General features: G+C 48.1%; 2 protein-coding genes across 2 annotated transcripts in view; one reads left to right on the top strand and one right to left on the bottom strand.

Moving 5' to 3' along the window:
* MYH7B (myosin heavy chain 7B) overlaps positions 1-5,863 on the top strand; it is a 35,111-nt gene extending 29,248 nt beyond the window's left edge. The window contains exons 33-42 of the mRNA XM_071446517.1: positions 383-507; positions 777-892; positions 1,120-1,312; positions 1,390-1,593; positions 1,692-1,817; positions 1,926-2,096; positions 2,375-2,479; positions 2,853-2,948; positions 3,068-3,205; positions 5,858-5,863. Of these exons, the coding sequence (XP_071302618.1) occupies positions 383-507; positions 777-892; positions 1,120-1,312; positions 1,390-1,593; positions 1,692-1,817; positions 1,926-2,096; positions 2,375-2,479; positions 2,853-2,948; positions 3,068-3,205; positions 5,858-5,863 (1,280 nt within the window). The remainder of the gene's footprint in view (positions 1-382; positions 508-776; positions 893-1,119; positions 1,313-1,389; positions 1,594-1,691; positions 1,818-1,925; positions 2,097-2,374; positions 2,480-2,852; positions 2,949-3,067; positions 3,206-5,857) is intronic.
* TRPC4AP (transient receptor potential cation channel subfamily C member 4 associated protein) overlaps positions 3,837-21,530 on the bottom strand; it is a 37,698-nt gene continuing 20,004 nt past the window's right edge. Inside the window, exons 8-19 of the mRNA XM_071447038.1 lie at positions 20,691-20,879; positions 19,527-19,669; positions 15,292-15,423; positions 14,572-14,630; positions 12,487-12,588; positions 11,077-11,160; positions 10,687-10,777; positions 10,023-10,163; positions 8,773-8,881; positions 7,680-7,792; positions 7,261-7,467; positions 3,837-6,338 (exon numbers count right to left, since the gene is read on the bottom strand). Of these exons, the coding sequence (XP_071303139.1) occupies positions 6,201-6,338; positions 7,261-7,467; positions 7,680-7,792; positions 8,773-8,881; positions 10,023-10,163; positions 10,687-10,777; positions 11,077-11,160; positions 12,487-12,588; positions 14,572-14,630; positions 15,292-15,423; positions 19,527-19,669; positions 20,691-20,879 (1,508 nt within the window). The 3' untranslated portion in view covers positions 3,837-6,200. The remainder of the gene's footprint in view (positions 6,339-7,260; positions 7,468-7,679; positions 7,793-8,772; positions 8,882-10,022; positions 10,164-10,686; positions 10,778-11,076; positions 11,161-12,486; positions 12,589-14,571; positions 14,631-15,291; positions 15,424-19,526; positions 19,670-20,690; positions 20,880-21,530) is intronic.

Raw genomic sequence — 21,530 nt, 5'->3', positions numbered from 1 at the left:
TGCTGCTCAGCCCATCCACTGCAGGGATGCAGCTGCCCTGCTGGGATGCCAGTGTGTATCTGCCCTTGTGCTGGGCACACTCTGGGAAGACTGGCAGAGCCACTGCTCCTGTCCCCAGATGACTCCTGTTCCCAAATGGTGCTGCCAAATGCCATGATGCTGCCTTGGGGGTGTTGCTGTTGGACAGACAGCTCTCCCCAGGTCCTTAATGCCTCTTCTGTGCTCTCTCCCAGACTGCAGACATGTTCCCAAGCACAGCCTTGGCTCCTCTTTGAGGGTCTGAGGGACATCAGCTGAGCCTGGGCAGGGGGATGGGGACATCACTTGTACAGGGCTGATCCCACAAACTCCTTCCTGACCAAACTCCTTCTGTCCCTGGCAGAGGAAATTGCTGATTTGACTGACCAGATCAGTCTGGGAGGCAAAACCATCCATGAGCTGGAGAAGGTGAAGAAAGTGCTGGAGAGCGAGAAGAGCGATATCCAGGCAGCTCTGGAGGAGGCTGAGGTGAGTCCTTGTTTCCCATATGTTCCTGCTGCCCTCAGGAGCTACTGGCCCACCCTGCAGCTCTGGTTGTGTGGGGTGACAGTCCTCAGCCAGGCTGTGACCCCTGGCAATCCCATTCATGGGGGTCCTGCAACCACTGCAGGCCCTGGGGTGGCTCCACCTGCTCTGCCCCTCGGAGCAATGGGCTGGGGGACAAAGCCAGGGTGCGATGGGTGGCCAGGGGAGCCCCGTTCCCAGGAACCACCTTCCCATGGCTGAGCTGTCTCTAGGGAGCCCTGGAGCATGAGGAAAGCAAGACCCTGCGCATCCAGCTGGAGCTGAACCAGATCAAGGCTGAGATGGACAGGAAGCTGGCAGAGAAGGATGAGGAGTTTGAGAACCTGAGGTGTGTGGGGTGAGGGGACAGTCTGGGACGTGGCCACAGGGGAATAGCTGGCACTATGGCCCTGGCAGGGCTGGGTGTCCCCAGGGGATATGGCTGCAGGGGCAGGGCTGGGTGTCCCCAGGGGATGTGGCTGCAGGGGCAGGGCTGGGTGTCCCCAGGGGATGTGGCTGCAGGGGCAGGGCTGGGTGTCCCCAGGGGATGTGGCTGATGCATGGCCTGTCCTGCAGGCGGAACCACCAGCGTGCCATGGACTCCATGCAGGCCTCGCTGGATGCTGAGGCCCGGGCCAAGAACGAGGCTGTGAGGCTGAGGAAGAAGATGGAGGGGGACCTGAACGAGATGGAGCTCCAGCTGAACCACGCCAACCGCCAGGCTGCCGAGTTCCAGAAGCTGGGCCGCCAGCTCCAGGCCCAGATCAAGGTTGGGACAGACTCGGTGCCGTCCCTGCTGCCAGCCCGGCTCCTGGCTGTCCCCAGTGACCCCGCGCTGCCCCACAGGACCTGCAGATGGAGCTGGATGACACCCAGCGCCACAATGATGACCTGAAGGAGCAGGTGGGTGCCCTGGAGCGCCGCAGCAACCTGCTGCTGGCAGAGGTGGAGGAGCTGCGGGCGGCGCTGGAGCAGGCCGAGAGGAGCAGGAAGCTGGCAGAGCAGGAGCTGCTGGAGAGCACCGAGAGGGTCACCCTGCTCCACTCCCAGGTGAGGAGGCACTGCCAAGCCCCCTGTCTGCACTGGTGAGTCTGTCCAGCCGTGGTGAGTGACCAGCCCTGGTCACACTGCACCTGCTCTCTGTGCAGAACATGGGTCTGATCAACCAGAAGAAGAAGCTGGAGGCAGATGTCTCCCAGCTGAGCGGCGAGGTGGAGGACGCGGTGCAGGAGTGTCGCAACGCCGAGGAGAAGGCAAAGAAGGCCATCACAGATGTAAGAGAGTGGTGGGGACTGCTGTGTGGGTGTCACACCTCCACTGAGCCCTGGTCTGGCAGGGCTGCCTGGCCCTGAGGTGATGTCCCCCTGCTCTTGGCCTCGCAGGCTGCCATGATGGCAGAGGAGCTGAAGAAGGAGCAGGACACGAGCGCACACCTGGAGCGCATGAAGAAGAACATGGAGCAGACCATCAAGGACCTGCAGATGCGCCTGGACGAGGCAGAGCAGATTGCCCTCAAGGGGGGCAAGAAGCAGATCCAGAAGCTGGAGGCCAGGGTGAGACAGTAGGGGCAGATCCCTGGCTGTGTTCTTCAGGAGCCAACTCCTGGGGCTGCCCCAGTCCCTGTGGCACCAGACTCTGCCCCATCCCTCTGAGGACAGGTGGTGCCTCTGGGGGAACAGGGGACAGTCCCCAAGCTCTGTCAGGCTGGGCCCTGCTCAGGATGGTTTTAGCCTCTACTGTGGCTTCTCTGAGCTGGGAAAGTGGCTTGGCTTTAGCTGGGCTGGCACTGGTGCTTGGGAGCCAAGTGCTGAGCAGTCTGTGTCCCCTGCAGGTGCGGGAGCTGGAGGGAGAGCTGGATGGGGAGCAGAAGAAGATGGCAGAGGCCCAGAAGGGCATTCGCAAGTACGAGCGCAGGATCAAGGAGCTGAGCTACCAGGTACAGCAGCTCTGGACACAGGTGCAGCCCTGGTCCAGCAGCACCTGGCACAATCCTCTCTGCTTGGCCTCATGCTATCCCAGAACCCATCCACAAAGCCCAGCCCAGCCTGGGCTGCTTCTGGGCTCCATGTGGGCAATGACAACTGCACAAGCTTCTCCCTGTCACAAATGGGTCCTTCTGCCCATTTCCCAGCACCTCCTGAGCTGGCTGATGCGACACAAGGGGGGACCAAGGGACAGGTGCTGTGACACCAGGCTGGGTTGGTGGGGCAGGTTGGTGCTGTGTTTGTCACCTGGCAACACTGGGACTCTGATAAAGGTAGAGCTGAGGGGCTGCTGGGGTCTGGCTAAGGGAGCTGGGGCACTTGCAGGCTGAGGAAGACCGGAAGAACCTGGCTCGGATGCAGGACCTGATTGACAAGCTGCAGAGCAAGGTCAAGAGCTACAAGCGCCAGTTTGAGGAGGCAGTAAGTGCCTGTCACTGCTCTGGGACAGGGGACAGGGCTGTCCCTCCCTGGGACTGCCTCCATGGCTGCAATGTCCCTGCTGTGCCCCATGCACCCTCCCCTCCTCTCTCCCTCCCCAGGAGCAGCAGGCCAACTCCAACCTGGTGAAGTACCGCAAGGTGCAGCACGAGCTGGACGACGCCGAGGAACGCGCCGACATCGCCGAGAGCCAGGTCAACAAACTGCGTGCCCGCAGCAGGGACGTGGCCATCTCCAAGGTGGGCAGCCCTGGAATGGGAGTGTGGGGAGCTGGGCCCGGCTCCTGCCAGCCCTGGAGCCACAGCCACACCCAGCTGTGGCACTGCTGCCTCACCTCCCCCTGATGCTGGGGCTGAAGGGTGGCAGAGTGCTCTGTGCCTCTGGATCCCTCCTCTCACCAAAGCCCTTTGGGGATTTTTTTCCAGCATTAAGAGCCTGGGTGTCCTGTCCTGTGCTGTCCCAGCTGCTGCTGTAGTTTGGAGGCGAGTGGCTGCAACAGTCACTATCAGCTTTGCATTGCAGAAATAAACGTAGATTACCAGGACTGGCTCTGTTGTGTGTCACAGGGTAACCAGGGCCTGGCCTCTGCCCCTGGGGTCTTGGGGAGCATCTTCACAGGGAGACACAGGCAGGAGAGAAGCTCAGTCCTCTCTCTCCCAGCGCTATGGCCCTGGCTTGGGGTGGGTTTTGGGAAAAGAGCCCTTTCCTCATCCTTCCCCACCAGAACACATCTCTACCTGCAGGGGAGCTGAGGCATGAGGCACACCAGACCTCAGCCACTACTGCTGAGAACATAACACCCCCTACTACAGCCCTGGAGGGGGTTATGGCTTCGGCAAAGGCACTGGAAAGAAAAGACACCTCCACTCATTTCTTTAAAATAGATTTCTTTAATAGTTTCCATTTAATATGATTATTTGCAGTTAGCAAATCGGCATTAATCAGGGCAGCACGAACCTCAGCAATCCACGGGGACAGTGCACACTTCCAGAGGTATTTGTTAGTGCCAGGGGTCCCACCTCCCTCCCAGCCCACCTCCATGGGTCTGGGCCCTCTCACCATGAGGGTGTTGTGGCATCTGGCACGGACAGACATCCCAAAGGAACGTGGCCCCAGCTGGGATTTGCCTGTGACCCTCTGAGCACTGGGGCAGAGCCTTTTCCCTGGAGCCCAGCACGCTCCACCCCTGGAGGAGCTGCCCTGTGCCCTTCTCTGCCCAGTCAGCCCAAAAGCAAAGCCCAGCCTGTGCTCCCAGGCCTGGGAGGACCCCCAGAGATGGTGTAGGCTCAGCTCAGCTTCCCCCAGGCCCATGGGCAAGGCCAGAGGCAGCTGGGCCCCAAACTGTCTTTAAAACACAAGGGAGTGAGACTGCAGGGTTACAGCAGCAGTCAGTGGATGCACCCATTAACTACACTGTGGAAAAGGCATCCCTTAACTTAAAAGCCTTTTAATTTGAAGCATTTATTTTAAGTGTACATCTATTACAGTTAAGAAGAAGCAAAGATACACCAAAAACACAAATACCCAAGAACAAAAAAAGTACAGATGAGAAAGAAATGAGCTGAGGGGAGGGAGGGGCAGGGCGGGGGTGACCTGGTGAGGAACAGAGGTGAAGCTGCCATGGCAAGAAGCTCCCCAGGGTACCCTCACCAGAGCAGGGTGCAGCTCCCAGGGAGGGACACCAGGAACTCCAGGAGTTCCTGCAAGGCTCCAGCTTTATGCACAAGCTCAGCAGCTCTGACCACCCTGTGAGCCCACAGCAGGACACTGAGGAGTGGGAGAAGAGAAAGGAGAAGGGAGATGCTCAGAGATAAGTCCTACTCCTGGGGCTGGAGCCTCCTTCACTCCTCCAGCCCCAGCACAGGGAGCCTCAGGGTGGGTTTCATGCTGCTGGCAACAATGAGACGAAAGGCTGCAGCTCTGGGACATCCTCACCCCTCTGGAGCCTGGACAGAGCCAAAGTCATCTCGTCAAATAAATTAGAAAACGTTAAAAAAATTCAGATGTGGTTTCAAAACTGATTTCTTTTAGCTATAGCTGCAAGACATGTTTCTGACTTAAAGGAAGTGGCTTAAGTGTAGTGTATCTCATTCCTGGGTATTGGAATGTGTTGGAGCAACATGGTGTTGGTGAGCAGGCAGGGCACATGCAGGTTTGGCAATCAAGACTGCCAAAACCCCATTCCCCCTTCCCAACATATCCTACAAAGTTACTTTCAACCAGGAGTGTTTATTCCCAGCATTTAACACATTCTGATTAAAACAGATCCAGGAAAAAACGGACATCTCCAGTAAATATTGCACTTTCAAGATTAATGTATGTGTTGATATTAGGGGCTGAAAGCAGAGACTGACATAAGACTTCCAGGCATAGCAGGTTAACATCAAGAGCAATGGTCCTGAAAAGGATTTTAAAACCAGATTAGTTACCCAAGAAGGGACAAGCCACAAGTTTAAAAAATTAGTACATTTTAATGCTAGTGCTCCGTGAAAAAGCCAACCCCTGTTGCAATTCCACCACTGCTGAAATGTCTCTGTTCTCCAGCACTGCAAACGCCTCCGGATGGGAAGGATGTGCAGGAAGGACAGCAGGAGCAGAGGTTCTCTCCTAATGCACAGACAGATTTAGTACCAAATGATCCAAAAGGCGATGGTAAAGAGGTGACTGGAGCTGGGGCTCTCAGGAATTAAAAGCACACACACGCACACACACTCATGCTCTAACCAAGCCCAAAGCCCTGATTCCAAAGCCCGGTGGAAGAGTTAACACCTGCAGGGAGTCCTCGTGGTGGCTTTGCACGTGGCTGGTGCTGGGGTCCTGCTCAGATGGGCTCCTTGGACCTCACACTTGGAGGGCAATTGCTGTGCTTTTCAACTTGCTTGTCCTGGCAGCCTTGAGAGAGCCACACCTCAACGGGCACATACAGAGAAGAGAACCCTCATGTCAGCAAAACCCGTTCTGCCAGCCCTGCCGGACTGGGAGAGAGGAAAAAAAAAATAATACAGGCTGGTTTGTGCAGGTGATTAATTTTATCCCAGAACAACTGGAAGATACATCCCTGAATGTGTTGCCCAGAGAGCTGTCCGAGCCTCAGAGGTCAGAGCTGGGGGCTGGCAGGGGCGGGACGACGCTCCGCAGCTCCGAGCTGCACACACACACTACACAGCGTATCCCTGAAAATCCCCGCGCTGGGAGGGACCCTCCGAGCTGCCCATCAGACGCTGGAGGTGGGAATTACTCCTCGGAGAAGTCTCTGTCAATGTCCATGTACGCCTCGTCGATGTAGCTGACTATGGCACAGGGGGACGTCCGGTCCGGACTGAGCAGTATCGAAACAGTCTCTTTCCAGTAGGTAAAACTAATACAGGAGCTCTGTGGGCACAGATAACAGGGGGGTCAGACAGCAGGAACACCTCCCAAAGCTGAAAATCACTCCCTGTTCAGCCTGAGCTGCCCAGCCCCACAGTGTGAGCAACACTTTGGGCTCCCCACTCTGCCCTCCCTCCCTGGGTGTTGAAGAGCTGCACTCTCTACACTCTCCAGATGCAGACAAGGACCCCCCGTGCCTCTGGCAGCTGCTAAGAGGAGCACAGGGTGACCCCAGCCTGCCTGGACCAGTACACCCATAATCCACACTTGTCCTCTGCTGTCCAGTCCAAACACACAAACTGGGACCCTGTGGTGCCACAGATAAGCCAATGCTGGAAGTAGCTCCTGCTCCTGAGAGCACAAAAACCAACACACTCCCTGCTCACACCCTCCTCATTATTCCCTCAGAGACAAAGGGCCACCCCAGCAGCCCAACATCAGACCATGTGTCCCCCACATAACTGGACACTTGGTTATTCCTACCCACCAGTGACCCAGGACAAGCCAGCTCTGGCACAGAAACCTGCAGGCTGCTCCCTTGGCTTCCAGCAGCTCCATCAGATAATCCTCCTGCACTGTTTGCAACACCAGGAAGAGGGAACAGTCTGGCTAAGGTGCTAACTACTCTGGGAACTGCATTCTGTCCTGCCTCCCCCTCCCTGGCCATCCTGCCAGCCCTGCCTCTCCACCCCACTCAGCACTGGCAAGTCTCACTTCTGTGTGCCGCAGCCAGGAGCTCAGGCTCTGTTTCTGGGGAAGCTCAGCATGTGCCTTGTGGCAGCCTGAGCTGTGAAAAGCACCACAGAGCTACACTGGGGGCAGAACTTCCTCCCTTCTTTCCCTTCCCAAGCTCCCATTTTTGCCAGGGGACTGGCAGACAGGTGTTGCTGTGATCAGCTCCTGCCATGCTAAGAGGGTCACATACATTTTCTAAGCAGGTGCTGTCTTTGTCCTTGTTGAGGTAATGCTGCTGCCAGAATCGCAGGAGGCTGTGGAAGTTGTTCAGGATGAAGCCAGGGTATTTTTCTGTGTATTCCATCTGTTGCAAGGTGCGCAGATAAAAAGGGAGTTTTTCTTTCCTTCGGGCCAGCATTAGGATAACTAAACTCGTGTTCAAACAACTCACATTTTCCTGGAAGTAAAAATGACACAGCAAAAAAAAATCTAAATACCAAGACAGCTGTTGTATACACGTTGCTATAAAACAAGCCTGTGGAAAGCACACAGTGGAAGTGTTCTTGCAAGGAAAAAGGGACTTGGGTGTCCTCCAGGGAAAGGAGGCTCAGCCCTGCTCACCACTGCAGTCCCAGTCAGGCAAGTGCAAGGTCCCTGGCAGCTCTTTACCTGTGTGAGTGTCTGTACATGGATAATGTTGATGAGACGGAAGAGGAAGGACATTCTCATGGACATCTGGGACATGTAGGACAAGAGGCGGCACTCGGACAGCACCTCTGCCACTGCAGCAAGAGGAGAAACACAACCACCAGGTGTTAGAGTGTCACAGACACATTCATGTAAAATCTGTTCATTAAGATTTTTTCTCCTGAGAAGCTGAGAAGTCTCAGAGGAAAAGAAAAACAATAATTATCTGCTGCTGTGAAATGCAACAGGTGCATCTTTGGTTGGTCTCATGTGGTTGTTCTTAATTACTGGCCAATCACAAGATTTTATTATCATTTCCATTCCTTGCCAGCCTTCTGATGAAATCCTTTCTTCTATTCTTTTAGTATACTTTTAATATATAATTTTCTTTTAATATAATATATATCATAAAATAATAAATCAGCCTTCTGAAACATGGAGTCAAGATTCTCATCTCTTCTCTTGTCCTGGGACCCCTGCAAACACCACCACATTATAGTAGCTTCTTTGAGCCAGGTCTCATGAGCTCTTGGAAGTCTATAACATACCCAAGATAGCTCAGCTACCTTTAGAGGCATAAAAATTAGCAGGATGGCTTCTGTTGCAGTGCTGGAAACAAAAAGATTTAATAAAAGGCAAAATAACAAACAGAGAAAGATTGAGCTAGGTGCAGGAAGTCTTTGCTCCTGGTGAAACACCCCACAAAAGTGATTAGTTTCTTTGTTCACTTCTTTTTCTAGTAAATTGCCCAGGCAGGACTTTTTGGCTCCTGTCCAATTGGCCAACCTCAAGTTTGAGGTGAAGTCCCCCAGGTCCTATGAGGTGGCTTTTTCACCTCATTGAGGAGAGAAACTTCTGGGCTTCTTTCCTTTTTGGGGAAACAAAGGATACTTTTGTCACTCTGTCAGCAGGACACACTCCTATATCCAGGGGCTGCAGGTTCAGACACCTTGATCCAAGCACCAAGGGCAGTAAGAACTGGTGCTCAAACTTTCAGGGGTGTCAAAGCCCAGATTTACATTAACCATCATCAGCACTGAACACCCCCAGTCCCACCCCACTGCTTCCTGCCCACCTTTAGCATCAGACTGATTCTCAAAGCGGTCCAGGGACAGCGTGATGCAGCGAACCAGCATGTTTGAGTCCACCAGAGAGCTGTTGATCTGATTTAAAAATATCTGGAACTGAACAGAAACACTTTTTAGTGCTGAATTTCAAAGATCTAAATATACTCAGGGTCATTACCTTTTTGTTATCTCTAACAAGGTAAGAGGAGAAACTGCTCCCAACTCTGCCTCACCCCACCCAAGCCAACACTGGCACTGAGGGCTGACAAAAGGATCTTAAAAACACTATGGAATGGAGAAATCCTGACATCCTGACATCCCTAAAATCTCTTTTGAAGCTATGGCACTCCAATGAAAGTGAGATTTCATACACTAATTGTTCTGAAAGAGGGGGAATTCCTGCAGCTCCATATTTTCCTGAACTAATTTTGTACAAGCAGACAGCACTAGGGAGGAATACAGTGAGGGAGTCACACAGAATGAGAGCTAACCCCAGTCAGAGATCAATAAACAGGAAACACAGAGGAAATATAAAGACATTCTCTAGAATGTTTGAGTTCATTTACTAGAGAAAAACCCTCAAAATAAATACAGCTTTCTTTTAAATACATTTATACATCCCTTCTCCAAAGCCTACCAGACCTAACAGCAATGAGAGAAAAATTACAGCAACAAAAGCAAGAGTGTAAGGCCATTCAGAACCCACCCACCAGCTGATGTTAAATGTCCAAAGTGCACAAGAGCATGAAACCACTTTGTATAGAGCTGCCCACTGATGTGCAGCTCAATTTTATAGTTAATTACATAAGCCACGGCTTCTTAAAGTGTCTCTAAATTCAAATAACATCAAATATCTACATCTGTTTGCAGTATCAAGTATTTTAAGCCTTATTCATGAAGGAATTCCCACTGCAAGCTCCAGTAAATGTTTTTTGGAGCTGTCTCAATGTCCACAACTATTACTAAACCACAAATCTGGCAACTGCACAGGAAATGTTCTGCTACCCTTGAGCCTGACCTTAGGCCTGCCTATCATGGAACAGGGCAATGTTTGCTGACCAGCTCAGCATTCACTGCCTCAGGACAGCTGGAGCACTGCTGAAAACACTGAGGGGCTTTGGCAACTCAGCCCTTAATGTTTATTGTGCCCCAAGCTCTGAAACCACACCAAACCCAAATGAATCCAAGTTTTAGTGCTATGTTTGCTTATAAAAGGGTGTAATTTGAGCCAAAGGGGGCAGCTCTTACAAATATTTACCTTCTCATCCGTGTTGATGTATTTGTTGAACCTCTTGAATGCATCAATATTGAATTTCATCAGCTCTCCCAGAAGGTCAAAGTAACTCTGAAGCACATCCCGTGACTTGCACTCACTATCAACAATGCAGTAGAGAATATGCTGGCAGGGAAGGAAAACATGTTAGTGCCACAGCTTAGTCCAAGCCAGCAGCACAACACAGACTCTGATTTAATCAATATTTAAAGCATTTATCTGCAAGTTCTTGGGAGACTGAATGCCACAGCACCAAACTAAAGACAACAATTCAGATGAGTATCCTGTTAAAATGAGTTCCCAGTGATGCAGGTTACACAAGTGGCCACACCTGGCTGCCACAAGCAGAATTCACAGGTATTTTTTGGAAGTGTTGCCAGTATTTGTCACAGTTACACAGGAATAAGGGGCAGTTTTTCATTTATTATTATTATTGCTGCATCCATTGTGATTTCTCCAGTAAAGTATGATCCTGACTTATCTCCCTGAGTGTTAATTCCCCCACTACTGCAGGGGGCAGCTTGAGTGGCCTTCATCTCTCTGCTAAACCCATCATAATATTTAACATTACATTTTTATCCTCTTTTGGTTCACTGCAGATAAATCCTTCTTGATTGCTATGGAGGATGCCTGACATAAATTTACTTACCTCCAGGAGCCCTCTCTTGAGGAGGAACATCTGGTCTGCATAGGAGGTGGTGCCTCGCAGAAAACTTTCAACTGCCCTTGCTTGCCAAAACCTGAGAAAAATAAGAAAGGAGGTGTTAGTTTTGGGGCAAGGGAAGTGCTTGATCACAACTGCAATTTAAATCCACTTTCCTGAACTGTTTCATTCCATTCTGAAGCTGGAGTCAGACCTGTTGATCCAGCAGAAAATCACTGGCTGTGATTTCTTCACACCTGCACTGCCACCACAGCACAACACAGCCAGAACTTTCCACTGCCTATTCTCCAACATTCTCAGCAGCTCTAAGCTGGACAAAACCAAAGCTACATCCCAGGGGTCTCAAACACCTCCTCAGAGGCAAAGTGAACCCACCTGAAGGAGGATTCTGCTGGCTCCTTCTTCATGACCTGAAGCAGTCTGGTCAGCAAACCTCTCTTCCCATCACAGACAAGGCTCCTGCAGCAGGGGAGAAATCACAGCTGGGTGGAAGGGCTGGGCAAGCACTGAGCACTGAATTCAGTCACTGCTCCAGAGCTTTTGATGATCCAATCTCAGGATTGAAGTACACAGTACAAATATTGTGCTAGTTCTACCAGCAGAGGAGTTCTCCTCACTGCTATTGGTAAATATCTGCAATATCTGCACCGTGACTTCCCAATAAGTCCAAAATAAAAACTTACTCTCCAAATTTTAATAATTTCAGAAATACCAATTCACACCTTGTGTGAATAAAAAAAAAAATACTACATTTGAGCTTAGGAATGAAAGAAAGCCCCTTTTCCCCCTCAAAAAATGTAAAGGGAAGTCTAAATTCCATTTAGGAGGCAGAGCAGATATGGAAAGCTGTGTGCTACATTAGGCTGTACAACTGCAATTTTACTTGTATTAAACAGCACCTTCAGTGGAGCATCCACCTGCATTAAATTCATTCAGAAGTAATGCCTTGATCTCATGTATCAAGAAAAGCAACATGAAAACTAAATGCTAGGGGTGAAAAAAAACTTCTTCCCAATTAGACACAGTATTATGATAATGACTGTAATCTAGAAATCCTCTTAGAGATTCCCTTTTGGAGTGAGGTAAATCTGCTCTGTGCAGACCAAGTTCCTGCTGATACCCTGGGAGTACTCTGACAAAATAAATTCTGCAAACAACCTTCCATCTGCTGAGCTTTATACACCAGAATCATGTATTAAAGAGATTATTAGATCAAAACAGTCCACCTAACAGATACTCAAATGCAAGAGAAGAGACTGTCTAAGTGGTTTAACATGTTAATCTAATTTAGCTTCTTCAGGTTATTAGCTGCTGTTAAAATATTCTCAGCAGACACTTGGATGTGTTCATGCAGCCTGGAAATGGACATTTATGTGTGCACACACTGCTCCTGAATGCCAGAATTAAGCTTTGATAGCAATTAAATGATTTGAGGGATGACAGTTTATTTTGCATGTCTGTCTGCAATGCCCAACCTGAGGAAAGTCAGACAGGCAGACCCAGCACATCACAGTGAAGCCTGAGCCATGAACTCAACTCCCTTTTTTTTAGGGGTTTTAAAGCTCCTTTTGTTTTTAAAGCACCTTATTCTGAGCACAAGCCCACCTGAGATTTGCTAATGACCATCAACATCCCCCAAGCCTGGACACCTCCCACTGAAAGGAGTCACTGAAATGGAAATGTAGTGGACAGACAGAGGTCAAACACAACAGCTGATGTCAAACTTACACTGGAAGTGCTTCCCAAACCCTTAAATTGTGACCAACACCCTCATTCCCCTCTCACCTGTCAGTGTTGACCACTGCATCCACTTCAGGGATGTTGGCTTTGTGGGAGATTGCACTCAGCTCATTCAGCTCCTGGCTGTTCAAAAGGAGATACTTGTTCCTAAAGCAACACAGTGGGGAGGAGGAGAGAAAAGCAGGATGAATTCAAGAGGCAAAAATGCAATTTCATGAAAAGCAGAGCCACAGGACTGCAAGGGCTGCAGGATTGGGGAAGCTGCTTTCTCCTGGCTACTCTTCACAGCATTCCCACTCTGCTCCCTGTATCAGGCCAGCCAGCTGCAGCTTGGGAAAACCTCCTCCAAAATTTACCAAATGCCACTTCCAACACTGACCAGCTTTGAGATGATGGTTCTTTGCTGATTTGTTTGGGATCTTATGGTTTGTAAGTATTTTCTTCTGGATAATGCTATTTTAAAAAAAAAAATTCTAGACCAACATTTGCTGAATTTCAGACCAAAATTAGTATGAAATAGCAAACTTTTTCTCCATTTCCTGAAGTTTTACTCCACCCTATAGTGACTGCTCTTTTTAAGTAATAAATCTCTTTCTAAGTAAGAAAGCAGAAACTGCAAAAAAGGATTAAGTCATCCTGGTATTTTATTATCTGAACAAACTCTACCCTGGAAATATTTAAATATATCATGAAAAATAAAGATCCAAATAAAAATGGATATAAATCCCAGGAACGTACATAAATTCTTTATCAAATACTGAACTTTTCATAATGAAAATAAATTATTTTGTCTGTAAAGAATAAATCTGACAGAGTAGAAATGTAGTCCAGGTGGCCCCCTTTGCCCACAGTGTGCTCCCCGAGAGTCTTTCTGCTTGCAAGTGTTCAAAATCAGGCAGCAAAGATTCCTTTTCAGGAAAGCTCAGGGGGCAGAGGATGCAGTGATGAGTGTGAGGTTCCTTGTTTCCAACACTCTCATCAGGTTAGTGCTCACTGAGGCTCTGGTGTAAAGATCCCTTAGATGTGGACTGACCAGGTTTCTGCCATGAGAACAGAGCCCTTCTCTCCCTGCAATGAACAGCTCTGCAAGTCTGCTTTGGACATAATTTCACTGAAGGAACATCAGCATACAAGTACTTTGCTCTCAGCTTGTCCTCAGTTAACTCAGCTTATCTGTGATTTCATAGAAAGTTCATGTAATTATTTCAACCCCCCAAACAGATTCCACTTGTTCCAATGCTACACCTGGGAGCTGTTTTCTGCTCAAACAAGCCTGAGATCTTTGTAGCAGCCAATTAAGTAGTAACATCACCTGTAGAGATTTTATTGGAAAACCTGGAGTGATTCCCAGGCAAATAATATCTTGCATGAAGGATTTACAACAGGTCAGCATTCCCTCTCTATGTTCAGTTCCTGCATTCTCCAAGTTAATATTCCACAATCAAAAAGGCTGATGTTTGAAATCCATCCAACAGGACTAAAATCCTGCACAAAAATACCAGTCTGGCTCTAGGGATGAGCAGCACCTCAAGTGCACCATGCCTCTAACACAGGAGTTTGTAAGGAAGGGACACCATCTCCCAGGACTGATGGAATGCAGGATGCAATTCTACAAGTCTCAAACACCTCTGTACCAGCAGCACAGCATTAAATATTATATATTAAATAACCCCAAGCAAACTGCACCACCCCTCTAATTATTCCAGCACACCCAAGTTTTCCTAAGGATTTATTTTGAAGGCAGACAGGAGATTTCTTTGTATTTCCCTGGCTCACTGTCAGCTCTCAGTAAAAGGCAAAAAAGAAGAAAGCTGCCTCCTTATTCCTTCAGCCAGAAAGTGTTAACTCATCCTGTACATGTTGCAGCTCATCTCAACACAAGACAAAATGGGCTGGGTTGAACCCACATATTATGGGTTTAATATGGTTAAACCCATATTCAGACATATTCAGACATGCCCACCACAGAGCAAATTCTTAGGCTGTTACAGCAAGAGCTGAAAGGAACATGAAGTTTAGGGACAGCACAACATTCCCTTCACATGGAGCCTGCCCTGTGCCCAGGACACCTGGAACCACAGCCAGGCAAACAGCACCAAGCCACAACCCACCACAGCTTCTCATACTCACTCATGGTGGTCACTGAAGCTCTGAAGAAGCCTCAAGAATTGTATCTTTAAAGTAATGTCCTAAAAGGAGACAAGAAAGGTAAAAAAAATATAATTTCTTTAGTATTTTTGGCTGTCATTAGTTATCAAGCAGGCATGAAACAGCTGAATGGAAAACCTTTCCAAATCAACCCCCTTTGGACAGCAGAGCAAATGACTTGCACAAATGGAGAGGCTGCACTTCCCAAAATAGAAGTGGAGATTGCCTCCAAGTCTATGCACAGAACAGGTAATTCCTTCTCACTGCAAAGGCAAAAAAGCTTAGAATTGTACTGATCAATTCAGAATGTCTAGGTTTGGAAAGAACACAAACCCAACCCCCTAAAGGTGACTGTGGTACAATTTGTACTCTGTGCCTCTCCTAGGTAGCCTTTCTTTGAATTTTGGTTGTCTTCTACCTCTGGCCTCCAGGCTCAGAAATTTACTCCTTTCTCAGTTCCCAAAATGGACATGTTCCTTCAAATGAACAAACAAACCAGGAGAGAGGGGAGAGGCTAAACTGGCCCTGCTGCATTGCTAACAGGAGCCAAGGATAGACTTCAATGAAATCAATAATCCCCCAAAATGTGAGTGCTACAGCATCTCAAGTCACTGATGATACAAACACCCAGTTACTCAGCACAGCTCCTCAGAACTGTGTGCCAGGATGAAAATGCACTGCAGAACTGCAGAGGCTGCTCACCGGGCTGCAATCACAGTTCTGGTTGTGTCCGTGCAGAACCAAGGCTGAGGCCGAGTGCTTCCTCCAGATGAGTTTGTCAAACAGGTTATTGAGGCCAGGAATGAGTCTGAACTCTGCTATCATCTTATGAACCTGGGGAACAAGAGAGGTACAAACATGTCTGCTCCAGCCTAAACACAGATTTAATGTAGTCTGCAAACAGAAGGGCTCAGTGATGTCATCCTCTGCCAAAAGGATGTGAATTCTTGTCTCAAACAGCAAGGGTTTGTGTTAACCACAGTGCAGCAGCTTCCATTTGTGGATGTGGACAGAAAACATCCACACTGGATATCACTGGATAGAAAACAAGTTTAACCCAAGCATTGATTTTGGGATAAAGCTCTTCACCAGAACTTCACTTAACCACTGTGTCTCTGGAAGCTGCTTTGGGCATCAGGACATCGCTTCCAGCACACTGAAAATGCATTTTACACCAAACAGCTGAGCTGGGGATATTCTGCAGCCACTCAAGCCCCTAAGTGTCTTTGCCCTTTGCAGACACACAGCTGCTGCTCAGGCAGGCCTCTGATGGCAAAAAAAACCCCATCAATATTGGTTTTGTTCATCAAAACACCTGAGCAGAGTCCAGCAGTAACACAACCACACCACTCTACTCCTTCAGGTTAAAGAGAAGCTGAACTTTAGAGAAAAAAAAAGTCGTATTGCTCAGGTTCATTTATCAGTACATATCTTTAATTCATATAAAAAAGCGAATAATTTTGGTGTGAACACCTGTTCAATACCTTCAGTCCAAGCTGGGATACTTTTGATGTAAGGAATTTAAAAGATGAGGAGTAAGGGGAAAGTGGGATTCTTATTAGATGTAGACCTAGTATAAACATTATTCCTTGAGATGTGGTTTCAAATGAAAACCACATGACTGGAATGTACAACATTTTGCAAAAATTAAGTGCCCAAGTAATGGACATGTTTCTTAAAATTAACAAACAAAATCACTTAAAAACACCCCAGGTTGTCCCAAGATCCAGAACTGGGACAGCAGCATTTGAAGCAGATCAATTTACTTTGTTCTATTTACTCAAACACCTGAATGAATCAAAATATCTGAAGCTGATGCTGTTTTACAGGTTTTGGTTCTAGTTTGCAGCACAGCTGATGGCTTTTTGCACTCCTCTTAGCTGTAGCCACCAGCTATCCCACCTTTATGGAAATCAGAAATTTATGCTGGGCACCTCAAATACACACCTGAGGAGCATCCAGCTCCTTCCTACCCACACTGCCCTGACAGATTGCTGAGCTTGGAGTCGTCTGGTGCTTCATTAATTGGAAACTCTCTTGGACAGGAATCTCTCTGAACAAAGTGTTCTCTGTAGTGCCCCTATCCCTCCATGGCACAGGCACAACAGGAGGAAGCCAAGAGCCTCAACCCTCACTAAAGGAACAGCTCTGTACACTCAGTTTTAACTCCTCAATCTGCTCCTTTCCAAATGCCTCAGATTTCAAATCTGTGCTGTTTGCTCAGCTCTGAATTCTCACCTGACCAAGCTCCTCAGTCATGTCACTGCATCACTCTCTCCCAGAGCCCAAACTCATTACAATGACTCTCCCTGAGGATGCCAAGACAATCCCTGCTCTATATTCAACTTTCAAGCTACTTTGGCTTTTTCCTGCTGCCATTCAGCTTCACAGAAATTGCTCTGTTGCTTTCTCAACACTCAAACTGTCTCTGCTAAGCTGAGTTTGTGTGTGTGCAGTGTGGCTCCTGACAGCAGGAGCAAGGAAATCAGCTGATGGCTCTTCACCACAACACAGACATGCAGGACAGCCCAGAAAAATACAAGGAGAGTAATTTAGGGTGTGACCATAATGAGAAGGCAGCAAAGGCCCAGAGTTGCAGAGAAACACCACTTATTCCCAAGGGTGAGGTCATCCCCAACATGGCACCAGGAGGAGTTAAGTCACTGCTAGCAGAGTTCTCCATTTATGCAAATTAGCCAGCAATCAAGTTTAAACCAAACATTCAGAGATTCATTTGGGGACAGGTTGAGTTTGGGAGGCTGCACCTTGCTTCAAGCAAATGCCAGACCATTATGTCAATGATTACAGCAAACTGAAGCAGGTTTGTGATGCCCTTCATAAAATTCAATGCAAAATGAATCCAATCTTAAACCAGCAAGTCCTTTGGCTGCTCAGACTGGTACCACAAATCCTGTGCTTTTATTCCTTCCCAGAAAAGAGACCAAAAAGCAGCTGAGATGCTTGTCTGAGGGTGCTGCTGCACACTGCTGTGCCTGCACTCCAGAGCTTCCCATGGAGAACAGCTCAGCTCCAGGCCCTCCTGTGCCTGGCTCTCAGGAAGGGCAGGGGATTCACATCTGCCACACAAGTCTTATGCAGATTAAGGAATGAAGGCAGTAGCATGTGTTTTAAAGGCAGAGGATTTCACAAATCAAAACAAAAATAAAAAATGAAGCAAAACAAAATGAAGGACAACCCCCCCCAACCAACTCCCCCAAAAACAAACAAACAAAAACCAAAACAAAACTCTAAAACCAACAAAATTCCCTAGCTCTGGACAAGAAGTGTTTGGGAATGCAATGACTCAAATCCTTCAAGAATTCAACTCCAGTTCTGAATCAGTCCTGGGAAGAAGTGAACTGCAGGCCACCTTTATCCTTAGTTTCCCCATCTGCATGGGGGCAGAAATAGCAGATGAAGGATAAGGGTTATTTTCCCAGGAAATTAAAATATAAATTCATCTTCAAAGCTAGCTGCTTCAGCAGCAGATTTTTTGCCTTGTCACATTTGACAGGAACACACCACAAGTGACCTAGGGGGGGAAGGAATCCAGCACATTCAGCTGCAGCAGGATGAGTGCAGGCTGCAAGCAGTTTCTGCAGAATCTCTAAACCTGCATTCTTGTAGGGAACTCAGGCAGGGATGAATTATCTACCTTGATACAATGGAAAATAAAAAGTCCTTCTAATAGATCCATGTTCTGCTAGTTTCAGTTAGTTTTGGGCTTTGTTTACATTTTATTTCATGCCTAACAGGAACAGCACTTCTAAAAGGAATGACAACATGATTAGGAGTTGTTTATGGTTTCTGCAAGAATTATTGGTTCCCTCTGCTTCCTCTTATGCAGAATCTGCTTCTTGTAATGCCAAGTGTCTGCTTAGAGTCACAAAATCCCAGGATGGCTTGGGATGGAAGGATGTTAAAGCCCTGCCATGGGCAGGGACACCTTCCACCAGACCAGGCTGCTCCAAGCCCCAGCCTTGAACACTTGCAGGGATGGGAGGTCCTCAAGCTCTGCTGCAGGTTTGGAGGGAACAGGTGAGTTATGTTTGGGACTGAGCTACAACTGCACCTGTATTCAGATTAGAGATTTAGGAGATTGCCCTGGGGGGTGTTTGTGACTGATACCCTGGGAGGTTAGACCAGAGAACAAAATACTGCAGATAAATGTGCCCCAACCCCCTGCTCACAACACAGCCTCTCCTGCCTAACATAACAGCCTTTCTTTTGGCCCTCCCAGTGTCCAGGACATCTGAATGCCCCTGCTATGCCAAGCTCTGCTGAGCTGAGCAGACTGCCAAAGCTGGAAGCCTGTCAAAACCTCACCAAGGACTGTTTTGCTTTTCCCTTCACAACCTGCTTTTGACCTATTTAAATCAAACCACAGCCAAGCTGCAGTGACTGGTTCTTCATAAGCCTGTGTGAGGCAGGGAACAATTTTTTTTTTTTTTCTCATTTTAAAAGGAAGAAAGGCAAAGGAACAGATGAGTGGGATTCGCAGGCAGTGACCAGTGCTGACAGCACTGAAGTGCACCTTCCCAGCTGGGAGCTGAACACTTTGCCAAGTCATGGCAATATGCTGCAAAAATCATCCAGAGCATTTCCAAAAGTGAAAGCAGCCAAAGAAGGGTAAGGCCTGAAGGGGCTCCATCCAAACTGGGCACCAGGAGGGGGGAGAACTCCTGACACCATCCAGGTAGCCACACACTTCCTGCATCCTCCTGCACCCCTCCTGCACCAGAGCAGTGTGTGGGCAGCCCTGCCCCAGCTGCTCCCAGTGAAATGCTGCCTGGTTTCTGGGCAGGGCTGCCAGGATGGGACTGCCCAGCTTTGCAGCTTGAGCTCTGCCCTGGCATTTCTGTGCCCATGATCTCACTTGTGAGCACTCAGGTTTAAAGAGACACCAAGTGTGAGTGTGGGCATCCACTGGGGCTCACCTGATTCCTCTGCCTGCCCATGAGCAGCACACAGAGAACATAGAGCACCTCCAGCTTGTACATGATCTCGTGCATGATCTTCATGGACTGGGGCAGCTGTGTCCTTGTGGAGGTGTTGGCCAGTCCACTCTCATCTGAAGACTCTGAAAAAGATGGCAAAGATGTGACTCTGAGGCAGCTTCAACAGGAAATGATTTGTCACAGTTGTTGCTTTTACACTGAACACTGCAGATGCAGGAACAGCACACATCTGCTGGAATTTTCTTCTTAACTAAAAATAATAATGTACAGCAAAAAACCAATTTGAATTACATGCTAGAGAAAAAATATAGCTGAAATATTTTTCCATAACAAACTAAATGGCAGCATCTCCTTAAAATAAGTAGGCTCACCTAAATGAATTAATAGACTACTGCACCAGGGCATGGCAGAAAGGTAATAAAAGTAGATGGGAGATTATCAGAAGCACTTACTATTAAATCTATTTTCATTTTATACCTCAGTACCAGTATTCTTAGGTCACAGTTAAATAAATTTCATAACCTTAGAGAGAATTACCCTGCTAAGAGCTGAAACAGGAGTGTGAAGTACTTTGAGTTGTACCAGACATACACTGCATTTTTGTCATCCCAAAGGGTGAAGAAACAAACCACACACATGCTCCAAAGCATTTTCCTAAGGTTGTATTAACACTTCCACTGGAAGGATTTTTTTTTTTATTTCCATTAACTTCTTTAATTTAACTGGAACTACCTTTCCTTTTTAAAGAAGGGACCACTTGCTTGGTATGATGCATTTGAACCCAAAGTCATGAGCCAAAGTTTTAGAGTAAAATGTTGGTGAAGCCACTCACCTCAGGAGGGTTATTTTAATCACTCCAGAGGAATTTAGGGCTGAGGATGCACACCCCTTCAGTGTTAGCTAAGCATGCAAAGGGCACACACACTGCTGGAGGGTCTCTCCTTTAGCTAATTTTAATTCAGTAAAAAAGTCAGTGCTACATGAGAACAAAACAGCAGTCAGACCTAAATGTTGATATGTGAGTCCTCCATGGAAGGAAAGTGGAATCAGGAAAAGATGACAGAAAAAGCAACACCTGCAAACCCTGAGCAAGGTTGAGACATGCCTCAGCTGCTGCTGGGTGGAGGGATGCAAGTCAGGTACCTGTACTGCTCTGCTCTGCCTCTTCATTTGCCACTCTCATCAGTGCATCCAGCACCAGGGCATTGTCCAGCCAGGTGTACCACTCCTCCAGCTCCTGCAGGAAGCTGGAAGTCCCTGTTGTTTCAGACACTTTCCTTGTGGCCAGTTTGCACAACCGCTCGATGAAGCCTGGAATATTCAGAAGTGTAGCTGAAAAAAATAAAGAGAAAGAATTTGATTGCAGTGTAAGATCACCAGCACATCTGCTTTAGGAATACAGAAGTATATGGTTAAAAAGAGCTGGTTAAAAAGATCTGAAGATGGAAGAACTCAGCACATTCTTCTGTTAAGGACTGGAAGAGAGCATCCATACCCCAGAACAATTCAGGGCTGCTCTCCAGCCTTATTAAGGAACTGATCTGGCTGAAAACCAAGCTGGCAGAAATAAAGCAGCAGCCTTTGGAAGGGGCCAGCTCCAGCTCCCCTTTCCTCCTTCATTTTCCCTCCTGTGTTGTTGGTCTGTAGTGACTGAACTGGCTCCCTGCAGCAGCAGGGAGGAGAGCAGACAGCTTTTCAAGTAAAAGGTTCCTGAATTAGCTCCTCATGGAGCAAAAGAGGAGGAGAACACACCACAGCAGCCCCAGGTGTGAGGGTTTTTAACTGTGGAGTTGCACCCTCAAAAAGAGCAGTGCAAGGACAGGAGTCACTGCTCTGCAAATGTTTGGGGAGATGCAGTTTGCCTTCAAGAATAATTTAATGACAGGACCTGTTTATTAAAGATACATGGCTAAAGCTTCACCTCCCACTTGCAGGGGCAAGGAGAAAAGGACAAAGATTTTGGCCATGAACATTACATGAAAG

Source organism: Agelaius tricolor, unplaced genomic scaffold (genome assembly GCF_023055355.1).
Source record: "Agelaius tricolor isolate 1412-34295 unplaced genomic scaffold, bAgeTri1.0.p SCAF_23, whole genome shotgun sequence".
In the NCBI taxonomy this organism is placed as follows: Eukaryota; Metazoa; Chordata; class Aves; order Passeriformes; family Icteridae; genus Agelaius; species Agelaius tricolor.
This window is presented reverse-complemented; position numbering and strand designations above follow the sequence as displayed.